The sequence below is a fragment of the Monodon monoceros genome, unplaced genomic scaffold (genome assembly GCF_005190385.1).
Source record: "Monodon monoceros isolate NGI ecotype Baffin Bay Population unplaced genomic scaffold, NGI_Narwhal_1 Super_Scaffold_5, whole genome shotgun sequence".
In the NCBI taxonomy this organism is placed as follows: Eukaryota; Metazoa; Chordata; class Mammalia; order Artiodactyla; family Monodontidae; genus Monodon; species Monodon monoceros.
This window is the reverse complement of record NW_021703782.1, coordinates 27865194-27890345: the sequence shown is the minus strand read 5'-3', so window position 1 is coordinate 27890345 and position 25152 is coordinate 27865194. Positions and strand designations below refer to the sequence as shown.

Below are 25152 nucleotides of genomic sequence, written 5' to 3'. Positions count from 1 at the left end.
TTCTGACCTTTTTTTAAAGCATCAAATAATTTAACATTCTATATCTCTTTCTAAATCTTACCTTAACAAATTCCTGAGTTATAACTTTCATAAAAAATGAAATTAAAATATACATTATAATTTTTAGGAATTATATATGAAAAACAACAAATACCCTATTGGTAACTACTTCTTTTGAAAGAATGATGGCAACTTTGAGGTTGTTCACTTTCCAAATGTAATAAATCAATTTGAAAATGGGAAGAAGATCCATTTACTACAGCATAAATAAATAAATGAAACCATTAGGAATAAGAAATGTCTAAAACCTATATGTGAAAAATATGTAAAAGACTCCTTAAGATCATAAAAGTAAACCTGAACAAAATGGAAAGACATAAGTGTTCTTGAATAGGTGGATAGAAACCCTTAACATCATAAAGTTGTCCATTCTTCCTCGGTTAATCTACATATTTAACATGAGCCTCCCTCCAAATAACATGAGCTGACTTTCCTGGAGGTAGACAAACTGGTTTCAAAGTTTACTTGAAAGATAAGACAATCAGGAATTGCCAGAAAAACCCAGAAAAAGAAGAGAAATGAGTGGGAAATAGCCTTACTTTATATTAGAAAGACTCTGTTATTAAATCAAAGTGGTACTGATGTGTAAATATATGATAGGCCAAAGAAACAGAACAGAAAATAATAAAACAGGCCTAAATGCATACAGAAATTCAGTACAACTCAATCCACGGGTAAGGAGGGCTAACTGTACTACCAACTGTACTCTGCCATTTTACATAAGGGACTTGAGCATCTGTGGATTTTGGTATCCATGGGCGTCCTGAAACCGATCCCCCATGGATACTGAGAGATGACTGCATATGACTAAGGGAGCATCTTAAGTCAGTGGAGGGTTGACGGGGCGAATGCACCCTTTATCACACTCAAGGTGGTAGGATGCTCTAACCTGAAAGTGGGGAAGAGCAACAAAATTACTTCAAGAAATAATTTGCAAAACAAAAGGAACGTATAGATTGAAAGAGATTTGTGAACCCATCAACCAAATGCAATGTGTGGACTTTGGACTCTTAATTCCAAAAAACCAAACAGGAGAATTTGTTCTCTGCCTAAATACGTGGTGATGATCATGAATCAGTGTCAATTTTAAGATATAATAATGGTACTGTAGTTAATGTTTTTAAAAAATGTACCATATAGAGACTTCTGGTTTCCCATTCTGCATGTCAGGAGCTTGTAAGTCACCACTTTGTCCTAACAAAAGTAAAAAGCAGAACAGACTGAAAAATCAACAATTCTTCTTGCATCCTTAAGAGAAGGGAGGACATAGGACAAACCTTGGTCCCCGAGACTGGAGATAACAGGAAAGCGAATACAGAGAATCATAGCTGACTGGAGCAGAGGTCCACAAGTAGAAACCACCACAGGCACGAGTGCTGGGTAGGAAAACCTGAACTGGAATTAGCAAATGGCTGGAGGGTCACTGTGAACAACTCTGAGAGTTAAAAACTCCAGGGAGACTCAGTTCTAGAGGGGCCCCCACAATATTGTGAGATTTACCTCCAGGAGTTCCCACCAGGTTCACGTAGTAAACATCAGAGAAAATGTCACCCCTGCTTTAGGCAGAAAGAGGGGAAAGGGAATCACTTTTAAATACAACAGAGCTCTCTGTTTTTCTTAACGAGGCCTGACCTCAGGAGTATTATCAGAGCCTAACTGACCAGGGGGAAAGGAAATAACCACTTCCAGACAGCTCTAGGCATACTATCCCACTTAAGAGGAAGAAAAAACTGAGAAAAACTTATGAAGTTCCCAGTGCAGAGACACAGACTCACTGAAAGACTGAGACCTAATCATAAGACTATAGAACACTTCCCCTCCCCTCACATCTCATCACCACATTACAAAAAGCCTATTTACAGCAGTTCCTTTTACTTAGTACACATCTCGTCCAGCTATTAAGAAAAAAATTACTTGACATACCAAAAGGGGAAAGAAACACAATTTGAAGAGACAGAGGAAGAATCAGAACCAGGCACGGCAGAGCTGTTGGAATTATCAGACTGGAAATTAAAAAGAACTATGATTAACATGCTAAGGGCTCTGATGGATAAAGTAGACAGCATGCAAGAACAGATGGGCAACGTAAGCAGAGAGATGGAAATACTAAGAAAGAACCAAAAAAGAAATATGAGAGATAAAAAAATACCGTAAAAGAAATGAAGAATGCCTTTGACGAGCTTATTAGTAGACTTGGTGGGAAAATAAATCTCTGACCTAGAGGATATATGAATGGAAACCTTGCAATCTGAAAAGCAAAGATGACAAAGACTGAAACAAACCAGAACAGAATTTCCAAGGGATGTGGCACAGCTACAAAATACAGCATATGTGTAATGGGTCTAACAGAAGAAGAAAGAGAAAAAGGTATAGAAGAAATATTTGAAATGATAATGACTGAGACTTTTCCCAAATTAATGTCAGACACCAAATCAAAATTCCAGGAAGCTCAGAGAACACATGCAAGATTAATGCCAAAATCCTACACCTAGGCATATCATTTTGCAACTACCAAAAAAAAAAATTAAAGATAAGGAAAAACCCTGAAAGAAGCCAGAGGAAAAGAAATATCTTACCTATAGAGGAACAGAGATAAGATTACATCCAACTTCTCAGAAACCATGCAAGCAAGCAGAGAGTAAAATAACATACAAAAGTGTTGAGAGAAAAAACCCACCATCTAGAATTCTGTACCCTGTGAAATTATCCTTCAAAAGTGGAGAAGAAATAAAGGCTTTCTCAGACAAATGAAAATTGAGAGGATCTGTTGCCAATACACCTGCTTTGTAAGAAATGTTGAAAGAAGTTCTTTAGAAAGAAGGAAAATAATATAGGTCAGAAACTCAGAACTACATGAAGAGCATTGAAGAAATAACTGAAGACAAAATAAAAACTTTTATTTTTCCTATTTTTAATTGAGGTAACAGATAATTGTTTGCTCAAAAATAATAATATGAACAATGTACTCAATTATGTATGTTTATGTGTATGTATATGCTTACGTATGCTCATATGTATGTGAAACGAATGACAGCAATGATATAAGGAACGAGAGGGAGGAATTAGGATTATTTTGTTATTATAAGGTATTGGATTTGGATTAGCTGCCGATGTATATTGCAAACTCCAGGGCAAACACTAAAAACGTTAAAAAAAAGAAGTGTAACAAATATGCCAAGAAAGGAGATAAAATGAGATCACATAAAATGTTCAGTTAGAACCACCAAAGGCAGAAAAAGGGTAGAAGACAAAAAGAAGAACAAATAGCAAGGACAACAAATATAAAGCAGTAATAAATATAATAGATATTAGTCCAACTATAACAATAATCACTTTGAACCACAATGGTCTAAATGCATCAATTAAAAGACTGAGACTGACAAAGTGGATCAAAACAAGACCCAACTATACCTTGTCTACAAGAAACCTATGTAAAATATAAAAACACATATAGATTAAAACTAAATGGATGGGACTTTCCTGATGGCACACTGGTTAAGAATCCACCTGCCAATGCAGGGGACACTGGTACAATACCTGGTCTGGGAAGATCCCACATGCCGTGGAGCAACTAAGCCCGTGTGCCACAACTACTGAGCCTGCTCTCTAGAGCCCGTGAACCACAACTACTGAGGCCCACGTGCCTAGAGCCTGTGCCCTGCAACAAGAGAAGCCACCACAATGAGAAGCATGCGCACTGCAACGGAGAGTAGCCCCCACTCACCGCAGCAAGAGGAAGCCTGCGCACAGCAACAAAGACCCAGTGCAGCCAAAAATAAATAAATTAAAAAAAAAAAAAAGACAACAACTAAATGGATGGAGAAAAATATACCACGCTAACACTAATCAAAAGAAAGCAGGAGTAGCTATATTAATTTCAAATACAGCAGACTTCAAAGCAAGGAAAGTTATCAGGAATATGTAGCTCATTACATAATGAAAAGGGGTTCATTTTTCCAAGAAGATATAACAATCCTTAACTTGTATGGGCCTAACAACAGACTGTCAAATTATGTGAGGAAAAAAACTAATAGAAGTGTAAAGAGGAATAGATGAATCTACTATCATAGCTGGAGGCTTCAACATCCCACTATCAAAAATGGACTGATCCAGCAGCCAGAAAATCTATAAGAACATAGCTGAATGCAACAAAACCATCAATCAAGTGAATATGATTGTCATCTATAGACTACTTTATCCAACCACAGCAGAACACACATTCTTCTTAAGCTCACATGGAACATTCACCAAGACAGACCATATTCTGGGCTATAAAACATACCTTAACAAATTTAAAAGAACAAAAGTCATATAATGTCTGTTCTCAGACCACAATGGAATTAAATTAGGAATCAATAACAGAAAGTTAACTTGAAAATCTCAAATTATGTGGAGATTTAATAACATAGTTCTAAGCAACACACAAATCAAAGAAGAAACCTCCAGAGAAATTTAAAATTATTTTAAACTAAATGAAAATGAAAACATAACTTATCAAAATTTGTGGAATACAGTGAAGCAGTTCTTAGAGGGAAATTTATAGCACTGAATATATATTTAGAAAAAAAATAAATATTTAAGATGAATAATCCAAGTTTCCAACTCAGGTAACTAGAATAAGAAGAGCAAATTCAATCTAAAGTAAGTAGAAGAAAAAATAGAATTAGAGCTGAAATCAAATGAAAATGCAAACAGGAAATCAATAGAGAAAATAAATGAAACCAAAAGGTGGTTATGGAAAAGACCAATAAAATCAACTAGCCAGGCTAACTAAGAAAAAAGAGAGGGCACAAACTACTAACGCCAGAAATGAAAGAGGAGACATCACTGCAGATCCTAAGGCATCAAAAGGATAATAAATGAGTACTCTGAACAAATTTATGCCAACGAATTTGATACCCTAAATGAAATAGACCAAATACTTGAAAGACACAATCTGCCAAAACTCACACAAGAAGAAAAAGACTAAATGAGTAGGGCTACATCTCTTAAAAGAAATGGAATGAATAAGTAATAACCTTTCAAAACAGAAAGCACCAGGCTTGGATGAATTCACTGGTGAATTCTACTAAACATTTAAAGACGAAATTATACCAGTTCTTTACAATCTCTTTTGGAGGACAGACGCTGAGGGAATACTTCCTAACTCATTCTATGAGGCCAGAATCACACTGATACTGAAAGCAGACAAAGACATTACAAGCAAAGAAAACTTAGAGACCAATATCTCTGATGATCATAGATGCAAAAATTCTCAACAAAATACTAGAATCCAACAATGTATAAAGAATTAAATATCATGCTCAAGTGGAATTTGTCCCAAATATGCATGGCTGGTTCAACTTTTGAAAATCAATCAATTAATATAATTCATTACATCAATAGGCTAAAAGGAAAAATCACATGATCATATCAGTAAATGCAGAAAAAGCATTTAATAAAATCCAAACCCATTCAATATAAAAACTTTCAGTAAACTAGGACTAGAGAGGCACTCCCTCAAATTGATAAAGAATATCTACAGAAACCCTACAACTAATAATTATAATAATTGTAAGAAACTTGAAGCTTGCCCACTGAGTTCAGGTACAAGTCAAAGATGTTCCCTTGCACCATACTTTTTCAACTTCATTATAAAGTCTAGCTAATGCAATAAGAACAGAAAAGGAAATAAAAGCTATACAGATTGGGAAGAAAGAAAGAAAACTGTCGGGTCTTCCCTGGTGGTGCAATGGTTAAGAATCCGTCTGCCAACGCAGGGACATGTGTTTGAGCCCTGGTCCGGCAATATCCCACATGCCGTGGAGCAACTAAGCCCGTCTGCCACAACTACTGAGCCTGCGCTCTAGAGCCCGCGAGCAACAACTACTGAAGCCCGCATGCCTAGAGCCTGTGCTCCACAACAAGAAGCCCGCGCACCGCAACAAAGAGTAGCCACCGCTCGCCGCAACTAGAGAAAGCCTGCACAGCAACGAAGACCAAACACAGCCAAAAATTTTTTTTAAATAAAAATAAATAAATAAATAAAACTGTCTTTGTTCACAGATTAACTGATTATCTATGTAGAGAATCCAAAATAATTGATTAAAAAACTGGAACTAATAAGCAATTACAGAAAAGTAGCGGGATACAAGTTAAAATACAAAAGCCAATCACCTTCTTATATACCAGCAGTGAACAAGTGGAGTTTGAAATTAAAAAGAAGATACCAAGTACCTCCCAAATTAAATAATTATGTATAAATTTTACAAAATATGTACAAGGCCTAGATTAGAAAAAATACGAAACTCTGATGAACAAAATCAAAGAAGAACTACATAAATGGAGGATATCCATGGATAGGAAGACTCAATATTGTCAAGATCTCAGTTTTTCCCAATTTGACCTATAGATTCAATGAAATCTCAATCAAAATCCCGACAAGTTATTTTGTGGATATCAACAAACCGATTTTAAAGTTTATATGGAGAGGCAAAAGACCCAGAATAGCCAATACAATATTGAAGGAGAAGAGAAAAGCTGGAGGACTGACACCACCTGACTTCAAGACTTACACAAAGCTACAGTAATCAAGACAGTATGATATTGATAAATAGACCACTGCAACAGAGAGACCAGAAATACCTAAGTATAGTCAATTGATTTTTGATAAAGGAGCAAAGGTAATACAGTAAAGATTGTCTTTTCAACACATGGACATCCACATGCAAAAAATCTGATTCTAGACACAGACCTTATACCCCTCATAAAAATTAACTCAAAAATGGATCCTAAATCTGAATTTAAACTACAAAACTCCTAGAAGATAACATAGGAGAAAACCTAGATGATTGAGTTTGGCGATGGTGATGACCTTTTAGATTAAAAAAAAAAAAAAAAAATCCATGAAAGAATTGATAAGCTAAACTAATGAGAGAGAGAGAGAGCTCAAATCTCAAATAAATAAAATTATAAATAAAAGAGGAAACATATTACAACTGACACCATACAAATACAAATGATCATAAGAGACTACTATGAAAAATTATACACCAACAAATTGGACAACCTAGAAGAAATGGATAAATTCCTATAAACATACAACCAACCAAGACTGAATCGTAAAGAAATAGAAAATCTGAACAGAATAATTACTAGCAAGGAGATTGAGACAGTAATCAAAACTTGCCAACAAATAAAAGTCCAGCCAGATGGCTTCACTGGTGAATTACACCAGACACTTAAAGAACTAATATCAATCCTCCTCAGTCTTTCAAAAAAAACAGAAGAGGGAGAATACTTCCAAACTCATTTTATGAGGGCAGCACTACTCAGATACCAAAACCAGACAAGGATACCACAAGGAAGGATAATTACAGGTCAATATCCCTGATGAATATTGATGCAGAAATCTTCAACAAAATATTAGCAAAACAAATTCAACAATGCATTAAAAAGATCACGTACCATGAATGATATTGTGATTTATAATAAGATACGTATTTGGCCTTGGACCCCATTCCTGACACAGAGCTCCTAAAACCCTTGGAATTTCCTAAGTGAAGAGAGCTATTAAGGTATCTATTGTTATGTTAATGAGGTGACTTTTAGACTTCACTTAAGGGTAGGGGCTGGTTGCCAAGAGAACCAACCATGTGACTAGAAGATGGGAATTTTCAGTCCCATCCCACTAACCTCCAGGGAGGGGAGACGGGTCTGGAGATTGAATCACTTGCCAATAGCCAATGGTTTAATCAGTCATGCCTATTAATGAAGCCTCCCTTAAAACCCAAAAGGATGGTGCTTGGAGAGCTTCCAGGGTGGTAAACATGTGGAGATCAGGGGAGAGTGGCACACCTTGAGAGGGCAAGAAAGCTCTGCACCCTTTCCCCATACCTTGCCCTATGCATTTCTTCCATCTGGCTGTTGCTGAGTTACATCTTTTTATAATAAACCAGTAATCTAGAGAGTAAAATGTTTCCCTGAGTTCTGTGAGCCATTCTAGCAAATTAATCAAAGCCAAGGAGGGAGTTGTGGGAACCCCCAATTTGTAACCAGTTAGTCAGAAGCATAGGCAAAAACCTGGGCTGGCAACTACATCTGAAGTGGAAGGTGGTCTTGTTCAACTGGGCCCTTTACCTGTGCAATCTGATGCTATCTCTGATAATATCAGAATTGAGCTGAATTCTCCAATAGCCTGCTAGTGGCAGAGAACTACTTGTTGGTGTGGGGAAACCTACACACACACACACACATACACACACACACACACACACACACGTTGGAATTGGGTCCAGGGGCCTAATTTGTTGACCAAGTGGGATTTATACCTAGAATACAAGGATGGTTCAACATCCACAAATCAATCAGTGTGACATACCACATTAACAAACTGAAGGATAAAAAAAATCTTATCATCATCTCAATAGATGTAGAAAAAGCATTTGGCAAATTTCAATATCCATTTATGATGAAAACTCTCAAAAAAACAGGTATAGAAGGCAAATAGCTCAACATAGTAAAGGCCATATATGACAAGCACACGGCTGACATCATATTCAACATTGAAAAAGTGAAAGCTTTTCCTCTAAGAATGCCCACTCTTGCTGCTTTTATTCAACATAGTACTGGAAGCCCTAGCCAGAGCAATTAGGCAAGAAAGAGAAGTGAAAGGCATTCAAATCTGAAAAGAAGTAAAACTGTCTCTATTTGCACATGACAGGAGATACACACACAAACACACACACACACTAAAGACTTCACAAAAAAACTGTTACAACTAATAAACAAATTCAGTAAAGTTGTTGGACACAAAATCAATACAAAAATCAACTGTGTTTCTAAACATTAACAATAAATTATCTAAAAAAGAAATTAAGAAAACAATCACATTTACAATTGCATCAAAAAGGCTAAAATACCTAGGAATGAATTTAACCAATGAGGTTAATGATCTGTTCACTGAAAACCATAAGATTTTGAGGAAAGAAACTGAAGAAGACACAAATAAATGAAAATATATACTGTGCTCATGGATTGGAAGACAATATTGTTAAAATGTCCATACTACTCAAAGCAATCTACAGATTCAATGCAATCCCTATCAAAATTCTAATGCTATTTTTCACAGAGACAGAAGAAATAATCCTAAAATTTGTATGGAAACACAACCCTGAATAGGCAAAGCAATCTTGAGAAAGAAGAACAGGCTGGAGGTATCATAATTCCTGATTTCAAACTATATTACAAAGCTATAATAATCAAAACAGTATGGCACTGGTATACACACATAGATCAGTATACACACATAGATCAGAACAGAGAGCCCAGAAATTAACTCACACATATATGGATCAACTAAGTTACAACAAAGGAGGCAAGAGGGGCTTCCCTGGTGGCGCAGTGGTTGAGAGTCCGCCTGCCGATGCAGGGGACACAGGTTCGTGCCCCAGTCCGGGAAGATCCCACATGCCGTGGAGCGGCTAGGCCCGTGAGCCATGGCTGCTGAGCCTGCGCGTCCGGAGCCTGTGCTCCGCAATGGGAGAGGCCACAACAGTGACAGGCCCGTGTACCACAAAAAAAAAAAAAGAAAAGAAAAAGGAGGCAAGAATATACCATGTGGAAAGAATAGTTGCTTCAATAAATGATACTGGGAAAACTGAATAGCCACACGCAAAAAAATGAAACTGGACCCCTATCTTATACCAAACACAAAAATCAACTCAAAATGGATTAAGGAATTGAATGTTAAGACCTAAAACCATAAAACTCCTAAAAGAAAATATAGGGGATAAGAATGACATTAGTCTTGGCAATGACATTTTTGATTTGACATCAAAAGCAAAGGTGACAAAAGCAAAAATAAATAAATGGGACTACATCAAACTAAAAAGCTCCTATACTGCAAAAAGCTTCTACACCATCAACAAAGTGAAAAGGCAACCTACAGAAGGGAAGAAAATATTTGCAAATCATATGTCTGATAATGAGTTAATATCTAAAATATATAAAGAACTCATATAACTCAACAGAAAACAAACCCCAAAGAATCTGATTAAAAAATGGGCAGAGCATCCAAATAAACATTTTCCCAAAGAAGATATGCAAATGCCCAACAGGTACATGAAAAGGTACTCAACATCACTAATCACCAGGGAAATGCAAATCAAAACCAAAATGAGATACCACCTCACACCTATTAGAATAGCTACCACCAAAAAGACGAGAGATAATAAGTGTTGGTGAGAATGCGGAGAAAAGGGAACCCTTGTGCACAGTTGGTGGGAATGCAAATTGGTGCAGCCACTATGGAAAACAGTATGGTGGTTCTTCAAAAAATTAAAACTATAACCACCACATGATCCAGCAATCCCACTTCTGGGTATATATTCAAAGGAACAGGAAAGGAACAGGAAAACAGGATATCAAATAGATATCTGCACTCCCACGTTTATTATGGTATATTCATAATAGCCAAGATATGAAAACAACCTAAGTGTCTATCAATAGATGAATAAATAAAGATTATATATATATATATATAGTTATATATATGCTATATATACATAGTGTGTGTGTATATATACACATATACACAAAATCGGCTATTATTTAGCCATGAGAAAGAAGGAAATCCTTGGCTGTGACAACATGGATGGATATTGAGGGCATTATGCTAAGTGAAATAAGTTAGAAAGAGAAACACAAGTATGATATCACTTTATGTGGAATCTAAAAAAGCTGAACTCATAGAAACAGAGACTAGAATGATGGTTATTTGGGACTGGTGGGGTGGGAGAAATGGGAATATGTTGATCAAAAAGTACAAACTTCCAGTTATAAGTTCTGAGGATCTAATAATGTACAGGACGGTGATTATAGTCAATAATACTGTATTGCATATTTGAAAGTTGCTAAGAGAGAGGATCTTAAATGTTCTCATCACAAAAACTGAAATGGTAATCCTGTGATGTGAGGGAGGTGTTAACTAACACTATGGTAGTAGTCATTTTGCAATATAAAAGTGTACGTCTTAAACATATGCAATGTTACATGTCACTTATATCTCAATAAAGCTAGGAAAAAATAAAATGTAATAAATTAATATAAATTCTGATATTTTCTCTTGTGCCTACATGGAAACATAACAAGAAGCAAGTGCATTTTTGTCTTATTTGGTAATAATATTAAACATTTTTTTAAACTTTCCTAAATTTCGTCCAAATTATTGTAGATATAAATACATTTTATGTTTCATATATTTTTACAAATTTTATATAACATATTTTTAGATTTATTTTAGAATTTAATATTTTATTCAAAAATAAAATTTATTTATAATATATTTTTTATATTAAAAATGGACCCCTGGCTTTACAGAGGAGAATTAAGAGATTTCTCTTCTCATCTCACAGGTGTTTCATCAGGAAAAGATGAAATCAAAACGTCAGAGATTTCTCTGACTTGTGAGAGTGGGACATCTACTCCAAAGTAATGCGCTAAACTGTAAATGAAAAACAAATATGAGGAAAGTTATTTTTCCCTTGGCTTTATAGATGTTAATAATTTACCTTACTGTGTCTTATTCAATAGAATGTTTTCAAATACTGTTATACTGCTAATTAATTGCAGCAGCAACTTGAAACCAATCATTCAGAATCTAAACAAAAAGGAATTAAATAATTCAAATGTGTATGTGATAAGTTAATATTTCATCAACAGAACTGTACTTCTGCCTTAAAATTGAATCTCTAGATATGGCTGGACAAGTTGTGTTGCTTGTATTCATCTGATATTAGCACCAACTAAGGACAGGAGTTTTTTTAGGTGGACTTGGCAATACACACATGTGGTACAGAAATACTTGAAGTGCTGAATAACTATTTTGAATCCCATGGTTTTCCTAGAACAACTGTGTTGACATATGCATTCATAATGCAAAAGCAATAGTGAGTAAAACTGCTATGCCTAACACAAATCAAAGAAGGGACAGTAGTCACTGTATTCTTTACTACTACATACTCACAGTAAAAACACTGCCAGTTTCACATAAAAATGCATTTCATGAAAAATATTAATATAAAATATTGATTTCATTAAATTTTACCCTTGAGGATACTTTCAATTAAAAAAATTCTGTGTGGTGAAAAGGTATGCATAAAGCATTTCTGCTACATACCAAAAAATGATGATTGTCTAAAGGAGAAGCACTTGGGAAACTTGCTGAGCTATAAGATCAACCAGCCACTTTTTTCCTTCTTGGAAATTTACTTGAAAAAAATCACTGGCAGACAAACAATCGTTATTCAGACTTGAGTATTTGGCACATACTTTCTCAAAAATTAGAGAAGTGACCCTAGCACACTAAGGAAAACAACTGACAGTATTTATAACCAATGATAAATTTGAGTTTTTAAGCTCAGAAATTAGAATCTTGGAATATTTGCTTTCACCAATGTGAGCTTTACAGCTTCCCAACACTTATAAGACATTTCTGATGAGACTGGTGGTGAATGAATGTAAATTTTGATAGTATAAAGTGAAATATGTCAGTGTTTGGAAGATCTGCCTAACTTAATGAACCAATATTTTCCAAATGAACCACGTATGAAGCTATAAAATAAGATCCATTAAAAATGCAAGACAGACCAATTGGTTTTAATGTAACAGTATGAACAGCTCATTGATATAATTTCAGATTCCACATTGCAACTAACCTTTAAAAAACCACCATTTTCAATTTTTGGTGAGGTATCCATGTCGAATATCCACAATTACCTGAGATGGCTATTACAATATGTCTTTAACAAGTACATAACTGTGTGAAGCTGGATTTTCTTCATATACCTCAACCAAAAAAACATATTGCATCAGACCGAATACAGAAATATCTGTGAGAACCTAGCTCTCTTCTTTTAAGTCAAACAATAAAGAGGTTTGCAAAAATGTGAAAACAATGCCACGCTTGTTAGACAATTTTTTTCTTGGAAAAGGTCACTGTTTTTCATTAAAAATACGCTATTTGTATTAACATGTAATCAATTTATTGTTATTTTAAAATGAAGTGATAAATATTTTTTAAACTTTTGTTTTAATTTCAAATATGGTAAATATTGATAGACAGAACCCACATTTTTTAGAAAGCTCATTGAGATCCTCAATAATTTTTAGGAATAAAGTGGTACTGAGACCAAAACATTTGAAAACTGCATTTCCAACATACTAAAGTATTCTAAGAAAAGGAAAAACAAAATTGAATGATAAGGTAAATGGTCATCACTTACAGCAAAAAAGCCTCATTCACAGCATCACAGAACTCAGGCCAGAGCACTTCCTGAGGTTCATGTCCATGGTAGGTGAGCAGAGCCTCTACCAATGGTTCAAAATCTGGCAGAGTAACAAGTGGGACACAAACTCGTGACAGGGACCTTACTCGTTCAGGAGCCATTCTATGGAATAAACAAAATGAGAAGTAAGTACCCAAATCTTACAGCCACATGTACTGATAGTTAAAGGCATATAAAATCTTCATGTTAAAAAGGTTCATGACAGGTCATTTGCTTTGCCCCTCATATAAAAAGGGGTACCCTAACACCATCTATGAACTCTATTCTCTTACATAGTTCTCTAGGAAGAAACCCTTTAGCTGCAGTTCCCATTTTGATCTCTCTCATTGTCAGGACTGTGGCTTAACCCTCTACAGGCACCTCCAGCTTACCATGCCCAAAATAGAACTTGAATTCCTTCCCCAAATGTTCTCTTCCCCCAGTGCTCCCTATCTCATTTGCTCAAGCCCAAACCCTTGAAGTCCATCCTTGATACCTCCTTTTTCTCTCCTGCCCCTTATCTGATCCAGTGGTTAATACCATTAGTTCATTTCATTACTTCTCTATACATCCATCACTACCACCTAATTCACCATCACCTCCAGCCTGGGTTACTGTAGGGCCCTCCTAATTTTCTCCCTGCTTCTGCCCTCACCTGTCTTGTCTATCTCTGGAACAGGTCCAGACCCCTTAAAAATTCAGATCACTTCACTTGTCTGCTCAATGGCTTTCCACCTCACACAAAGAACAAGCCAAGTCTTATATTAGTTGCCAAGGCCTTCCATGGTGGGGCTCCCTCTGTTTCTCTGGCTTCATTTCTTTCCACTCTTACCTTGCCCATTCTGCTCTGGCCTTTCCAGCCTCTGACTACTCCAGATAAGTTCCTGTTGTTCATTCTGCCTGGAACACATGGTTAGCTCCTTCATCTTGTATAGGTCTCAGCTCAAATCTTGCTTTATGTAGGGGAGTTCCCTGACCATCCCATATAAATGCACTGGCTAATATGGTAGCAATCAACCACATGTGGCAAGTTAAACTTAAATTAACTGGAATGAAATGAAACTTAAATTCCATTCCTCAGTTGCACTAGCACAGATCAAGAGTTCCAACAGCTACATGAGGCTAGTGGTTTACTGTATCAGACAGTGCAAATTCACAAGGCTTGTCCATTACTGCAGAAAGCTCCACTGACCGCAGAGCTAAACATAGTAAGTGTCCTCTTATCTCACTGTGTTCTTCTTCTCTCTCTTACCCTGTTTTACTTTTCTTCACAGTACTTTTCATCACCTGACCCATAATGTATTTGCTTGTTTATTGTTCATGGTCTGTTTCTTCCTGCTAGGACATCCACTCTGTAAGGGCAGGCAGTTTTCCTATTTTGCTCACTCCTCTATTCCTAGTATGTAGGGACAACTCCTACTTATAGCTCCAGAAACAGATATTAAATGAATAAATGAACAACTAGAAACCAGGAAGATGAAAGTTTGGGATGTATGCTATTAGATCATTCTCTAGGTATCTTCATATAAAACCATAAATCTACAAATTTAGTCTTTTTTTGTGAAACACAAATGAAACCACAATATAGAACATATAGCTGTCACTCATTTTTTTTTACTTGTTGCCTATTTTTAAAATATATGTGTTTTGTATTTTAACAATATCTCCATTTATGGGCATTTAGGTTGTTTCTAATTTTTCACTATGAAATACTGCTGCAGCAGTATCCTTGCACATGCCTGTTTGTGCCCCCATGTGAACATCTGCATATTGAACTGCTTTCCAAAAGACTACCAATTTACTTTTCTACCCCTGACAGTGATATTATTCTGGATATATTTATTTCTTCCTAATCTGGGCAAAAATTATCCCATTGTTTTCATCTGCATTTCCCTGATTTTTTGTTTGTTTGTTTTTTCTTTTTGGCGGTACGCGGGCCTCTCACTGTCGTGGCCTCTCCCGTTGCGGAGCACAGGCTCCGGACGCGGAGGCTCAGCGGCCATGGCTCACGGGCCCAGCCGCTCCGCGGAATGCGGCATCTTCCCGGACCGGGGCACGAACCCGTGTGCCCTGAATCAGCAGGCGGACTCTCAACCACTGCGCCACCACGGAAGACCCCCTGATATTTTTTGAGATTGAATATTTGTGTGTTCCCCACTTGTATTTCTGCTTCAGTGAATTTGCTTTTAAATTTTTGTATATTTGTCCTATTTATTCATCTAATAAATATTTTTGAACCCTTACTATATTCAAACCTGTTTGCAGTGGTAGTGCTACAGAAGCAAAGACAAGACAAAGCTTAGTAATGAAAAGCATAAAATGCCAGATGATATCAAGTGCCATAATGAAAGTAAAGTACACTGAGGGGTAAGAGAGGGCAAGAATTTACTGAGGGGAGCATTTGAGCAGAGATCTAAAGGAAGTGTATGAACAAACCATATATGTACGTGGGAGAAGAATGTCACAGGCAGATGCAAAGCAAACACGAAGCCCTGGAGTATCTAAGTACAACAGAGTCCAAGGTGGCAAGTCCACAGTGAATGTGGCGGTGGCGGTGGGGAGGGGGTGGGGAGGAAGACAGGTTTTGAAGAGACCAGTGTAAGAACCTGGGATGTTAGTCTTTTTTTTTAAACTTATTTTTTAGTTTTATCAAACTTACAGATACAACTACCTTAAATAGTCAAATAGCTCTTCAAAGCTTATGAAAAAACAGCAGCTTTTGAACAAGCACTCCCACTCCCATTTTCTGATCTCAGAGGCAACCATTTTCAAGTCTAACTCATGCTTTAGGTATTTAATATGTGTTTTCCTGTGGGTTTAGTGACTATTATTTGGCTTGCTTGTTTGCTTTTTTCTTGGCACTGATGATTATTTTAACGCTAAACTCCCGCCCAAGTATGTAATCTCCTTGCAATACGTTCAAACATATCTGATATTCTGCCATTTTCATCTTTTTAAAAGAAATTTCTCCTAGAACCTTCTGACCTATTCCAATCTGAACAGGTTGCTTTTTACTCCCTTTGTACAGTTATCTTGGGACCTCTACCATAGGGATTTCTTTCACGTCTCTCCTGGATCCCATATCTTCTTCTTTCTTGGTTTATTCTTCTTACGTGAGAAAAGGTACAAGAGAGGTAAAGTATTTGAGACCGTGCATGTTTGAAAATATCAGTATTTTACTCTCATACTAGATTGATACTTTGGCAGATTATAGAATTCTGGTAATTTTTCTACAGAATTGTGAAAGTATGGTTCTACTTTTAAATTTCAGTGTTGTTCTTGAGAAGTCCCATGCTGCTATGAATCCTGACCCTTTATATAAGTCCTGTTTTTACTCCCTGGAGGCTTTTGGATATCCTCTTAGAAATTTCACATTGATGTGTCTTGGTATGCATTTATTTCTATTCATTGTGCTGGACATTCAGTGGACCTTAAATCCGGAAAGATCTTTTGAATTTCTCTGATGATTTCCTACCTATTCTTTTCTCTGTTCTTTCTGGGGACTCTGATTTTTTGGATATTGAACTTCCTAGACAGTTCTCTCTTATCTTTTCTTTCTTATTTTTCATCTCTTGGTCTTTTTGCTCTAGATTTTGAAAGAATTGTTCAACTTTACTTTCCAATCTTTTATTATGTTTTTAATTACCACTCTCTCGTTATTAATTTCCAAGAACTATTTTCTTCATTCTCTGGATGTTTCTTTTTTTTAAAAAAAACAGCATTCTGTTCTTTTTTTAAATTTTATTTTTGTCTTAGGACTCCTTTATTGATTTAGTTTTATTGAAGTATAGCTGCTGTACAATATTATATAAGTTACAGGTGTACAACATAGTGACTCACAATTTTTAAAGGTTATACTCCATTTATAGTTATTATAAAATATTGGCCATATTCTCCAGGTTGTACAATATATCCTTGTAGCTTATTTTATACCTAACAGCTTGTATCTCTTACTCCTCTACTCCTATATATTGCCCCTCTCCCCTTCCATCTCCCCACTGGTAACCACTAGTTTGTTGTCTATATCTGTGAGTCTAGCATTCTGCTCTTGTTTAGTGGATATATTACCTTTTATTTTAGTAGGGACTTTTTTTTTTTTGGCTGAGTTGGGTCTTAGTGGCGACATGCAGGATCTTTTTGTTGTGGCGCGTGGGTTTCTCTATAGTTGTGGTGTGCGGGGTTTTTTTTTCTCTCTCTTTAGTTGTGGCGCAGCAGGCTCCAGAGCATGTGGGCTCTGTAGTTTGGGGCACGTGGCTCTCTAGTTGAGGCGGGCAGGGGCTCAGTAGTTGTGGCACACGGGCTTAGTTGCCCCGTGGCATGCGGGATCTTAGTTCCCCAAGCAGGGATTGAAACCACATCCCCTGCATTGGAAGGTGGATTCTTTACCACTGGACCATCAGGGAAGTCCCTTAATGGGGACAATGACATGAATTTATTTTAGATGATCTTTTCTTTAAATAATCTTTTTTTTCTTTATTTTCACTGGTTTCTACTTTCAAGACTATATGCTTAATATATTTCCTTAAATATGTAGTGACCATTGCCTGTCATCTTTTTTTTAAACACCTTAAATATATATATATATATACATATATATATATAAATTTATTTTATTTTACTTAACACCTTCAATAACCTTTATTGAAACCAACATTCAAATAGTTTCTCAAGGGTGAAATTCTGTTTCAGCAAAACCAATTTAACAATTTCAAATATATATAAAAACATTTAAAAAGTAATCTTGTTAAAGGTGATCATTTCTCCTTCCCCCATTTTATCTTCTATACATTGCTGCACCAAATAAACAGGGAAGACTCTGTTCAACCATCTGCACCAAAAAAAAAAGAAGAAAAAGAAAAGAAGGGAAAATTGCAGTTTGACAAGTGCCAAATATCAGAAATCACATCAAATCAGAGTGTAATTATAGGCTTAATGTGTTATAACTAAGGCTTTCGATAGTACAGTCCACAAACCCAATGTGAATTCCCACCATTTTAAGGGCTCCCGTAGCTTGACTTTGCTGGACTAAAACGCACAGGGGCCGTTACCTACGATAAATGAAGTGATGCAATACTTTTGGAAAAGTAGAAACGGGTAGTAACTAAGGGTTTACTTCCAGTTATTTCAGCAATAGTCTGGCTTGACCAGCCTGAGAAAGATTACATTTCTGGTTCTTGTTTCTGAGTTGGGCCCAAAGAGGTGAGCTGCTAGTGGAACAGAAGTTATGGCCTGTCATCTTATATTTAACAGTCAGGCACTAAAAACCCAGTAGTGAGTAATATGTGCATGTGTGGGGAAAGCTGACTGTGATCTTCACTATAGGACAGTAGTTTTTAGACTTTTTGAGTTTCAAAAACCCTTAAAAATTACTGAAAGACCAAACAGCTTTTGTTTCTGAGGTTATAACTATTGATACTCATATTTGAAATTAAAACAAAGACACCTAAAAGTATTTATCAATTCACTAAAAGTAACAATAACAAATCCATTAGGTGTTAACATGAATAACATTTTTGTTGAAAAATTACTATATTTTACAAAACAAAAACAGTGAGAAGAGTGGCACTTTTTTTTTTAAATTCTTGGTAAAACTGGATCTCTTAGTTACTTGATTCTCAATTGAAAGTTCTTTTATTTTTAAAAATTTATTTATTTCATTTATTTGTTTTTGGCTGCGTTGGGTCTTCGTTGCTGCTAGCGTGCTTTCTCTAGTTGCGGTGAGCGGGGGCTACTCTTTGTTGCAGTGTGCGGGCTTCTCATTGTGCTGGTTTCTCTTGTTGCAGAGCACGGGCTCTAGGCACACGGGCTTCAGTAGTTGTGGCTTGAGGGCTCTAAAGTGCAGGCTCAGTAGTTGTGGAGCACGGGCTTATTTGCTCCGCCGCACGTGGGATCTTCCCGGACCAGGGCTCAAACCCGTGTCCCCTGCATTGGCAGGTGGATTGTTAACCACTGCGCCACCAGGGATGCCCGGCACTCTTTTATATGTTTGCAAACTTCTTTCCTATATAGCTTGAAAGAAGACAGCTGGATTCCTGTATTTACTTCTGCATTTAATTTGTTGCAATACGTTTTTTTTTGGTTGAACTATATGGAGAGTCTAGCCCCACATAGATATGTAGTTTTAAAACGCAGGAGTATTTTAATAGCTTCTTCACACAATTACACATATTCTCCTTTGATATTACACCAAAATTTATCAAGCGCTGCTCACCCTTTTCCTCCAAGCCTATCTAGGAATGCAGGTAGAGCTGCCTGCCATAGGTCTAGGGGGTTGGTGATGGGTGGTCTCTACCATGAGAAGGGCTGAAATTATCCACAATTTACTGGCCAAGTCTTACCCTGAAAGCTGAAAGTCCTCAAACAGACTAGAGTACTAAAACAGTTACATCAAACGGATCCTGTCAATGAAAGTTTTGTCTAGGTGAAGAGATGGATTCCTGGCACTTCCTAATCCACCATCTTCCTTGACACCCCTTTTGATCTCTGTATTAAAAGTTAAAAATAAAAAGAAGAAAACACTTGTCTTACTTTCCATTTCTTTGTCCTGTTGTATTATATCCTAGGAGAACTACTCAGCTCAATCTTTGGAGTCATTGTTGGTTAATATTTAGCTTTATCTCCTATTCATAAACTCAATAAACTCCTGTTTATTGAATTTTTTTTTTCTCCTGTAAGTCTCTTTGGAAAAAACCTCAGCTTATTCCTACTTCAAGGATTTGATAGTTTCTCTTACTATTCTTAAGATAATTAATTATTCATTTTTTATTTAAAAAATCCATTTGCTTGTCCTTGGGAATGCATATAATTGGTACATTTGCATTTTCTGTTTGGTGCATTTGGTTCATTTTTCCCTTACGGTGTCAACTTTTCATGAATGTCTGGTGATTTTCGTTTATTTGCTCTTTCTGGCATTTGGGGTTCCATGTTAGTCTCTCTGTGAGTGCTCTGTTCAGTGCAGCCCGCCTCCAGCACTTGGTCAAGGGTCAGGACGCGGTGCTGGCCGGGGCTGCCAGTAAACTGCATTCTGGGCGTTAGAGCATCCCCACACTGCTGGGAGTTGACAGCCATCTGGTGCTTGTTCTCCTCCAAAGGCTCCTCCCCCATTCTTGTGGGAAACAGGACACCTTTGTCGTCTCTTTTTTGGGGGCAGCGGATGAGTTGGAGGAGTGTATGAGGGACTAGTCAGCTGGCTGCTATTACTGCAGTACTCTAACAGGTATCTTGTTGGCTGCCATGTACCCTACTACTCCTTGAATCCACCCGCGAAGTAACCCTCTTACAAACTTTCTGGGCTGTGATATTTGCCTTGAAAAATATCCCACTACCAACCATTTTAAGCCTTTCTCACAGTTTGTGGGTCATCAAAAGCCCCCCTTATTTCACAATATTATATATTTAATTGTTAAAATTTCCCTGTAATTCTAGAGGTTGGAAGCATAAAAAGAATGCCAGGACATTCAGGTGCTTAGTTCATCACCTGACTTAATTTTTTAAATTACATTTTCATCTTAATCTCCTGGCTAGATTATTAGAGTTGCTATTCCTCATAGGCCTTGCACTTAGTCTTTAGGGTCTGTCCAAGTTCTCTATAGCAGAGCTACTCAAAGTATGGTCCTGGGAGTCAGCAGTATCAGCATCTTTGGGAGTAAGGCCAAGAAAACTGTTTACATTTTTCCAGGGGAATCTTATACACATTGAAGTTTGAGAAATATTGCTCTACACTTTAATAGCAGTCCCCAGAACTAGATATCAATCTCTAGCAATAATCTGAATACTTTAAGGAAACATGATAGAACTGCATTTCAGGTTTATATTTTTATTAATTAATTCCTACAAATTATTAGTTTAGCTGTATTATTTTCTTGATAATCAAGAGTAAAATTCTCATAGAGAGAATTTTTTTGTCGAACTACACAATGACATCTGCTTTTGTGTGAACAGTTTGTCTTTTCTCTTTAAATATTCACCCTTTCTAAAACTCACTTCTTGTTCTTTACCACTTTCCTAAATGACTGAAGTCTCTTCAACAGCATTTATCTTCCACAGTGCTCTATCATCTTTCTCTAACTTACCGTCTAGGTGGTTTCAGACCTAAAATTTAATTCATGTGTTTTTGAGTCTATCATCTAAGTTGTTAACAAAAAGACGTATTTATCTTGAGTTGTAAATACCTTAAATTTTTGGAATATATGAGCTTACTGGGTAGGATAAGAGAAGGGAAAGTTGTATTCGTTTGTGATGTAGGATGCTTTTTTGTGTGCATATTTTGCACAGAATCTAGCAGAATATTTTGCATACAGCAAGGGCGCTATGAATGTTTGAGAAACTGAAAAATATGCCTGAGAATTACATGCACTCATAATAAATCCAGAACTCTGAAATATAGGAGGACAGAGATGGTGATCTTGCCTCCACAGCCTTGACTCATCAGTCCTCCTCTTTAAAAGGCCTATAAGTACAACTTTTCTCTCATTATCTTAAAAAAAAGGAAGAGAGTCAGAGACTATCACTGGTAACTGAGTGGGTGGAAAAGAGGACCTCAGCACCAAGGGCATTCATTTATCAAGCACTGAAGCTTATGGGCTGCAGATTGTATCTCTCATTAGACTGAAAAAAATCCAAGATAATTTTCCTGAAAAATTCTAAAGTCTCAGGTAAACTGAGGTAGCTCTTGGTTCTACCAAAATGCAGGCAGGCCAAATGATAATCTTCTGAAGGGCTGCAAATGGCTCACAGCCTTCAAGGCTCCCTCTTTTGTCAGAAGCTTGCCAGAGAGCAGAGATCCAACTTCAACCAGAGTTACGCAATGTTTTCCAGACTGGATTACACTAAGCATTAGGTCTTGACTGATTGCCAGAGCAGCACTTCCAAACGATTTCTGCACAAGAATTCAACTACAGAAGGCTCAATGGTAACCATATACTGCTGGAGACATCCTTCCTATATGGTTGTACTGAAGTTTCCAAACCATCTGCAGCAAACCATAGAACTACAAGATAAACTGATGATGCTCAGAAAGTCCACAATGTTGCTCCTTCTAGACAGTTTGTAGCAAAGAGCAAGAGAGATTTTAAACATTCTGTCATTGGATTGTTGATTTTACTTGGTGGCAAGTGAAACTCTATTTAAAGCACTATGACAAGATCGTTTATCAGGCGTCTAAAAATAATGCAAAAAGAACCAAACAGATTTTCCTAATTTCTCCTTTTGTTCCACTGACAATTTATGCATTGATGTTATTACATTAATTTCTATATTTTCTATGAGGCTTTGAAATCTTTTGAAATGAACTTTAAGCATTCAAGTGGCAAAAAGAAAAAAAGTGTAGAAACCCTCTATAAAAAAACAAACCCCAGAAAAAAAGCAGTATAGTATCATTTATAAGCAATTTAAGTTTGAGAGTCTTTTGGTTGTTTTAACATTTGAAGCCATACAAGTAGAAGGAAAGTAATGATAAAACTCAAGTTTCATAAATAATAGGAATATCTGGATCCAAGTGTATCAGAAAGTAGTTTTGCCCACCATACTGTATTCAAATTAAACTTTTTTAATTAAAAATGTACAGATAACTTCAGATATATAGTAGGATGAACACATTGTTATGATACATATTTTAATTATTATAATAACTTATTACAGCAACAACTGTAATGGCTCCAGCATGTTTGGCAGCTCTTTCAAATATTATCATGATGCCATTCCACTAACTGATTTCACAAGATCAGTTCCTACTCAAGACAAGAGAACACACTTGGTTCAATTTACAATTCACTAGAGAACTGTAGACTTAAGAGTTCTGAGTCTCACACAAGGTTTTACGGACCTGGGTCTTATCTGGAGGTAGAAGAGAACTTCCTGCTTTTAGGTCTTAAAAGTAGGATTTTCAAAGCTCTCTCTCTCTTTATGAGACTCAAAAAGTATGTTGGGTATCAAATTCCTTTTTAAGTTCAACCTTCTGGTAAGTATAAATGAACCTAATCCAAGAGATTGAATTTCCCTAAAAACATAACACATTCAGAAAAATATCCACAAGAAGTTCCTCTTGTTGAATTCTAAAATTCTCTCTAAAAAGGAAAAAAAAAAAAAACTCCATAGAAAACATCATTCAATAGAGCAAATTAGGAATGTATCGATGTGTCAGTGTCTAGAGTACATTCTATTAGCACAGGCATCTCATATTCTTGGTAAATTCAGTTAAGAATTTTACTAATTAAATCACAGATTTGCCTTGACTAAGAATGCTCTAAACTACTAACCAAATTAATCACCATTTTATCCTTGCTGCTACTGCCAGCTGGGGTGCCAGCATGGACTCCCTTCAGTGGGCTTTGCTCTGCACCAGGAAATTTGTCCATGTTGTTTTTAAAAAACAAATATCCTTAATGAAGAAACAGTCATGAATTTGGAAATGAACCTGCCCCACAAAATGGCCCAATCTGGTACAAATGGAGCCTCAGCTATAAAGAGAGGATCTGCTAATATCTTCCAGCAGGCTCTCCTGATTGTGGTCAGCAGAGTTTAGACACTTTTCTGAACTGCTGTCTTCTCTTGTCCAAAACTGAGAACAAGAAAAGCACAAATAATTCTGAGAAAAAAGTCTGAAGAGACCAGTATAATTAAATAATGGATAGAGTGCAAAAATATGTAAATAAAGGGGAAAAGTTGCAGAGAGGAATACATACTAAGCTATCTAAGGCTGATTAAAGATGCTTATTTTTTCATGAACTACACCTGCTATTTTGGAAACAAGACCTGGAGGCAGGAAATCATTTCTTTATTTTGAATATTATCTAATTTTTAGCATTTTACTAGGTAACACTGCATTTTAGTTTTTAAAACTTTAATTATAAAGTACTTATGATGTATACAAAAACACAGAGAATTATTAAACATCAACTGTATACCCACTGCCCAGATCTTACAATGTAACATTTTATTAATATTTATATTTGATGTTTTAAGAAATAAAATGTTTCAATTACAGTTGAAACACCTTTCTTCTCATCCCATTTCCTCTTCCAGGAGTTAGCACTCCCCTAAAATGGTGCAGATCATTTCTGAATAGTTTTTAACACTTCTACTTTATATGTAAGTATTGTTTTGAGTGTTTTGAAATTTTATGTAAGTAATGACATATTACAGATATCTTTTTGCAACTTCACTGCTAGTCTGTTCCATGGGTCTACACGTCTGGCTTTATGCCAGTAGCAAATTATTTTGATGAATGTAGTTCTGAATTATGTTTTGAAATCATGGAGTATGAAGCCTCTGGTTTTGTTTTTCTTTTCAAGATTGTTTTAGTTATTTGGAGTCCTTTGAGATGCTATATGGATTTTAGGATGTTTTTCTATTTCTGCGAAAGAAGAATGCCATTTGGATTTTGACAGAATTGCATCACACCTATAGACTCATTGGGTTGTATGGATATTTTAACAATATGGAGTCTTCTAATACATGAACACAGGATGCCTTACCATTTATTTGTGTCATATTTAATTTCTTTCATTAATGTTTTGTAGTGTGCAAGTCTTTTACTTCCTTCAGTTTATTCCTAAACATTTTTTCTTTTTGACGCTACTGTAAATGGGATTTTTAAATTTTCCTTTTTGGATTGCTCATTGTTAGTGTATAGAAACAAAAGTGATTTTTGAGTGTTGATTCTGTGTCCTGTAACTTTGCTGAATTCATTTTTTAGTTCTAACCATTTTCTTGTGGAGTCTTTAGGGTTTTCTGCATATAAGATCATGTCATCTATGAACACAGATCATTTTACTTTTTCCTTTTATAC

At 36.2% G+C, this 25152-nt stretch overlaps 1 protein-coding gene across 6 annotated transcripts in view; it reads right to left on the bottom strand.

The window, feature by feature from the left end:
* The window catches only part of FANCC (FA complementation group C), a 263659-nt gene that overhangs the window by 44623 nt on the left and 193884 nt on the right, over positions 1-25152 (bottom strand). For all 6 annotated transcript variants that reach the window (XM_029202039.1, XM_029202038.1, XM_029202043.1 and 3 more), the window contains one exon: positions 13323-13487. In XM_029202039.1, the coding sequence (XP_029057872.1) occupies positions 13323-13487 (165 nt within the window). The remainder of the gene's footprint in view (positions 1-13322; positions 13488-25152) is intronic.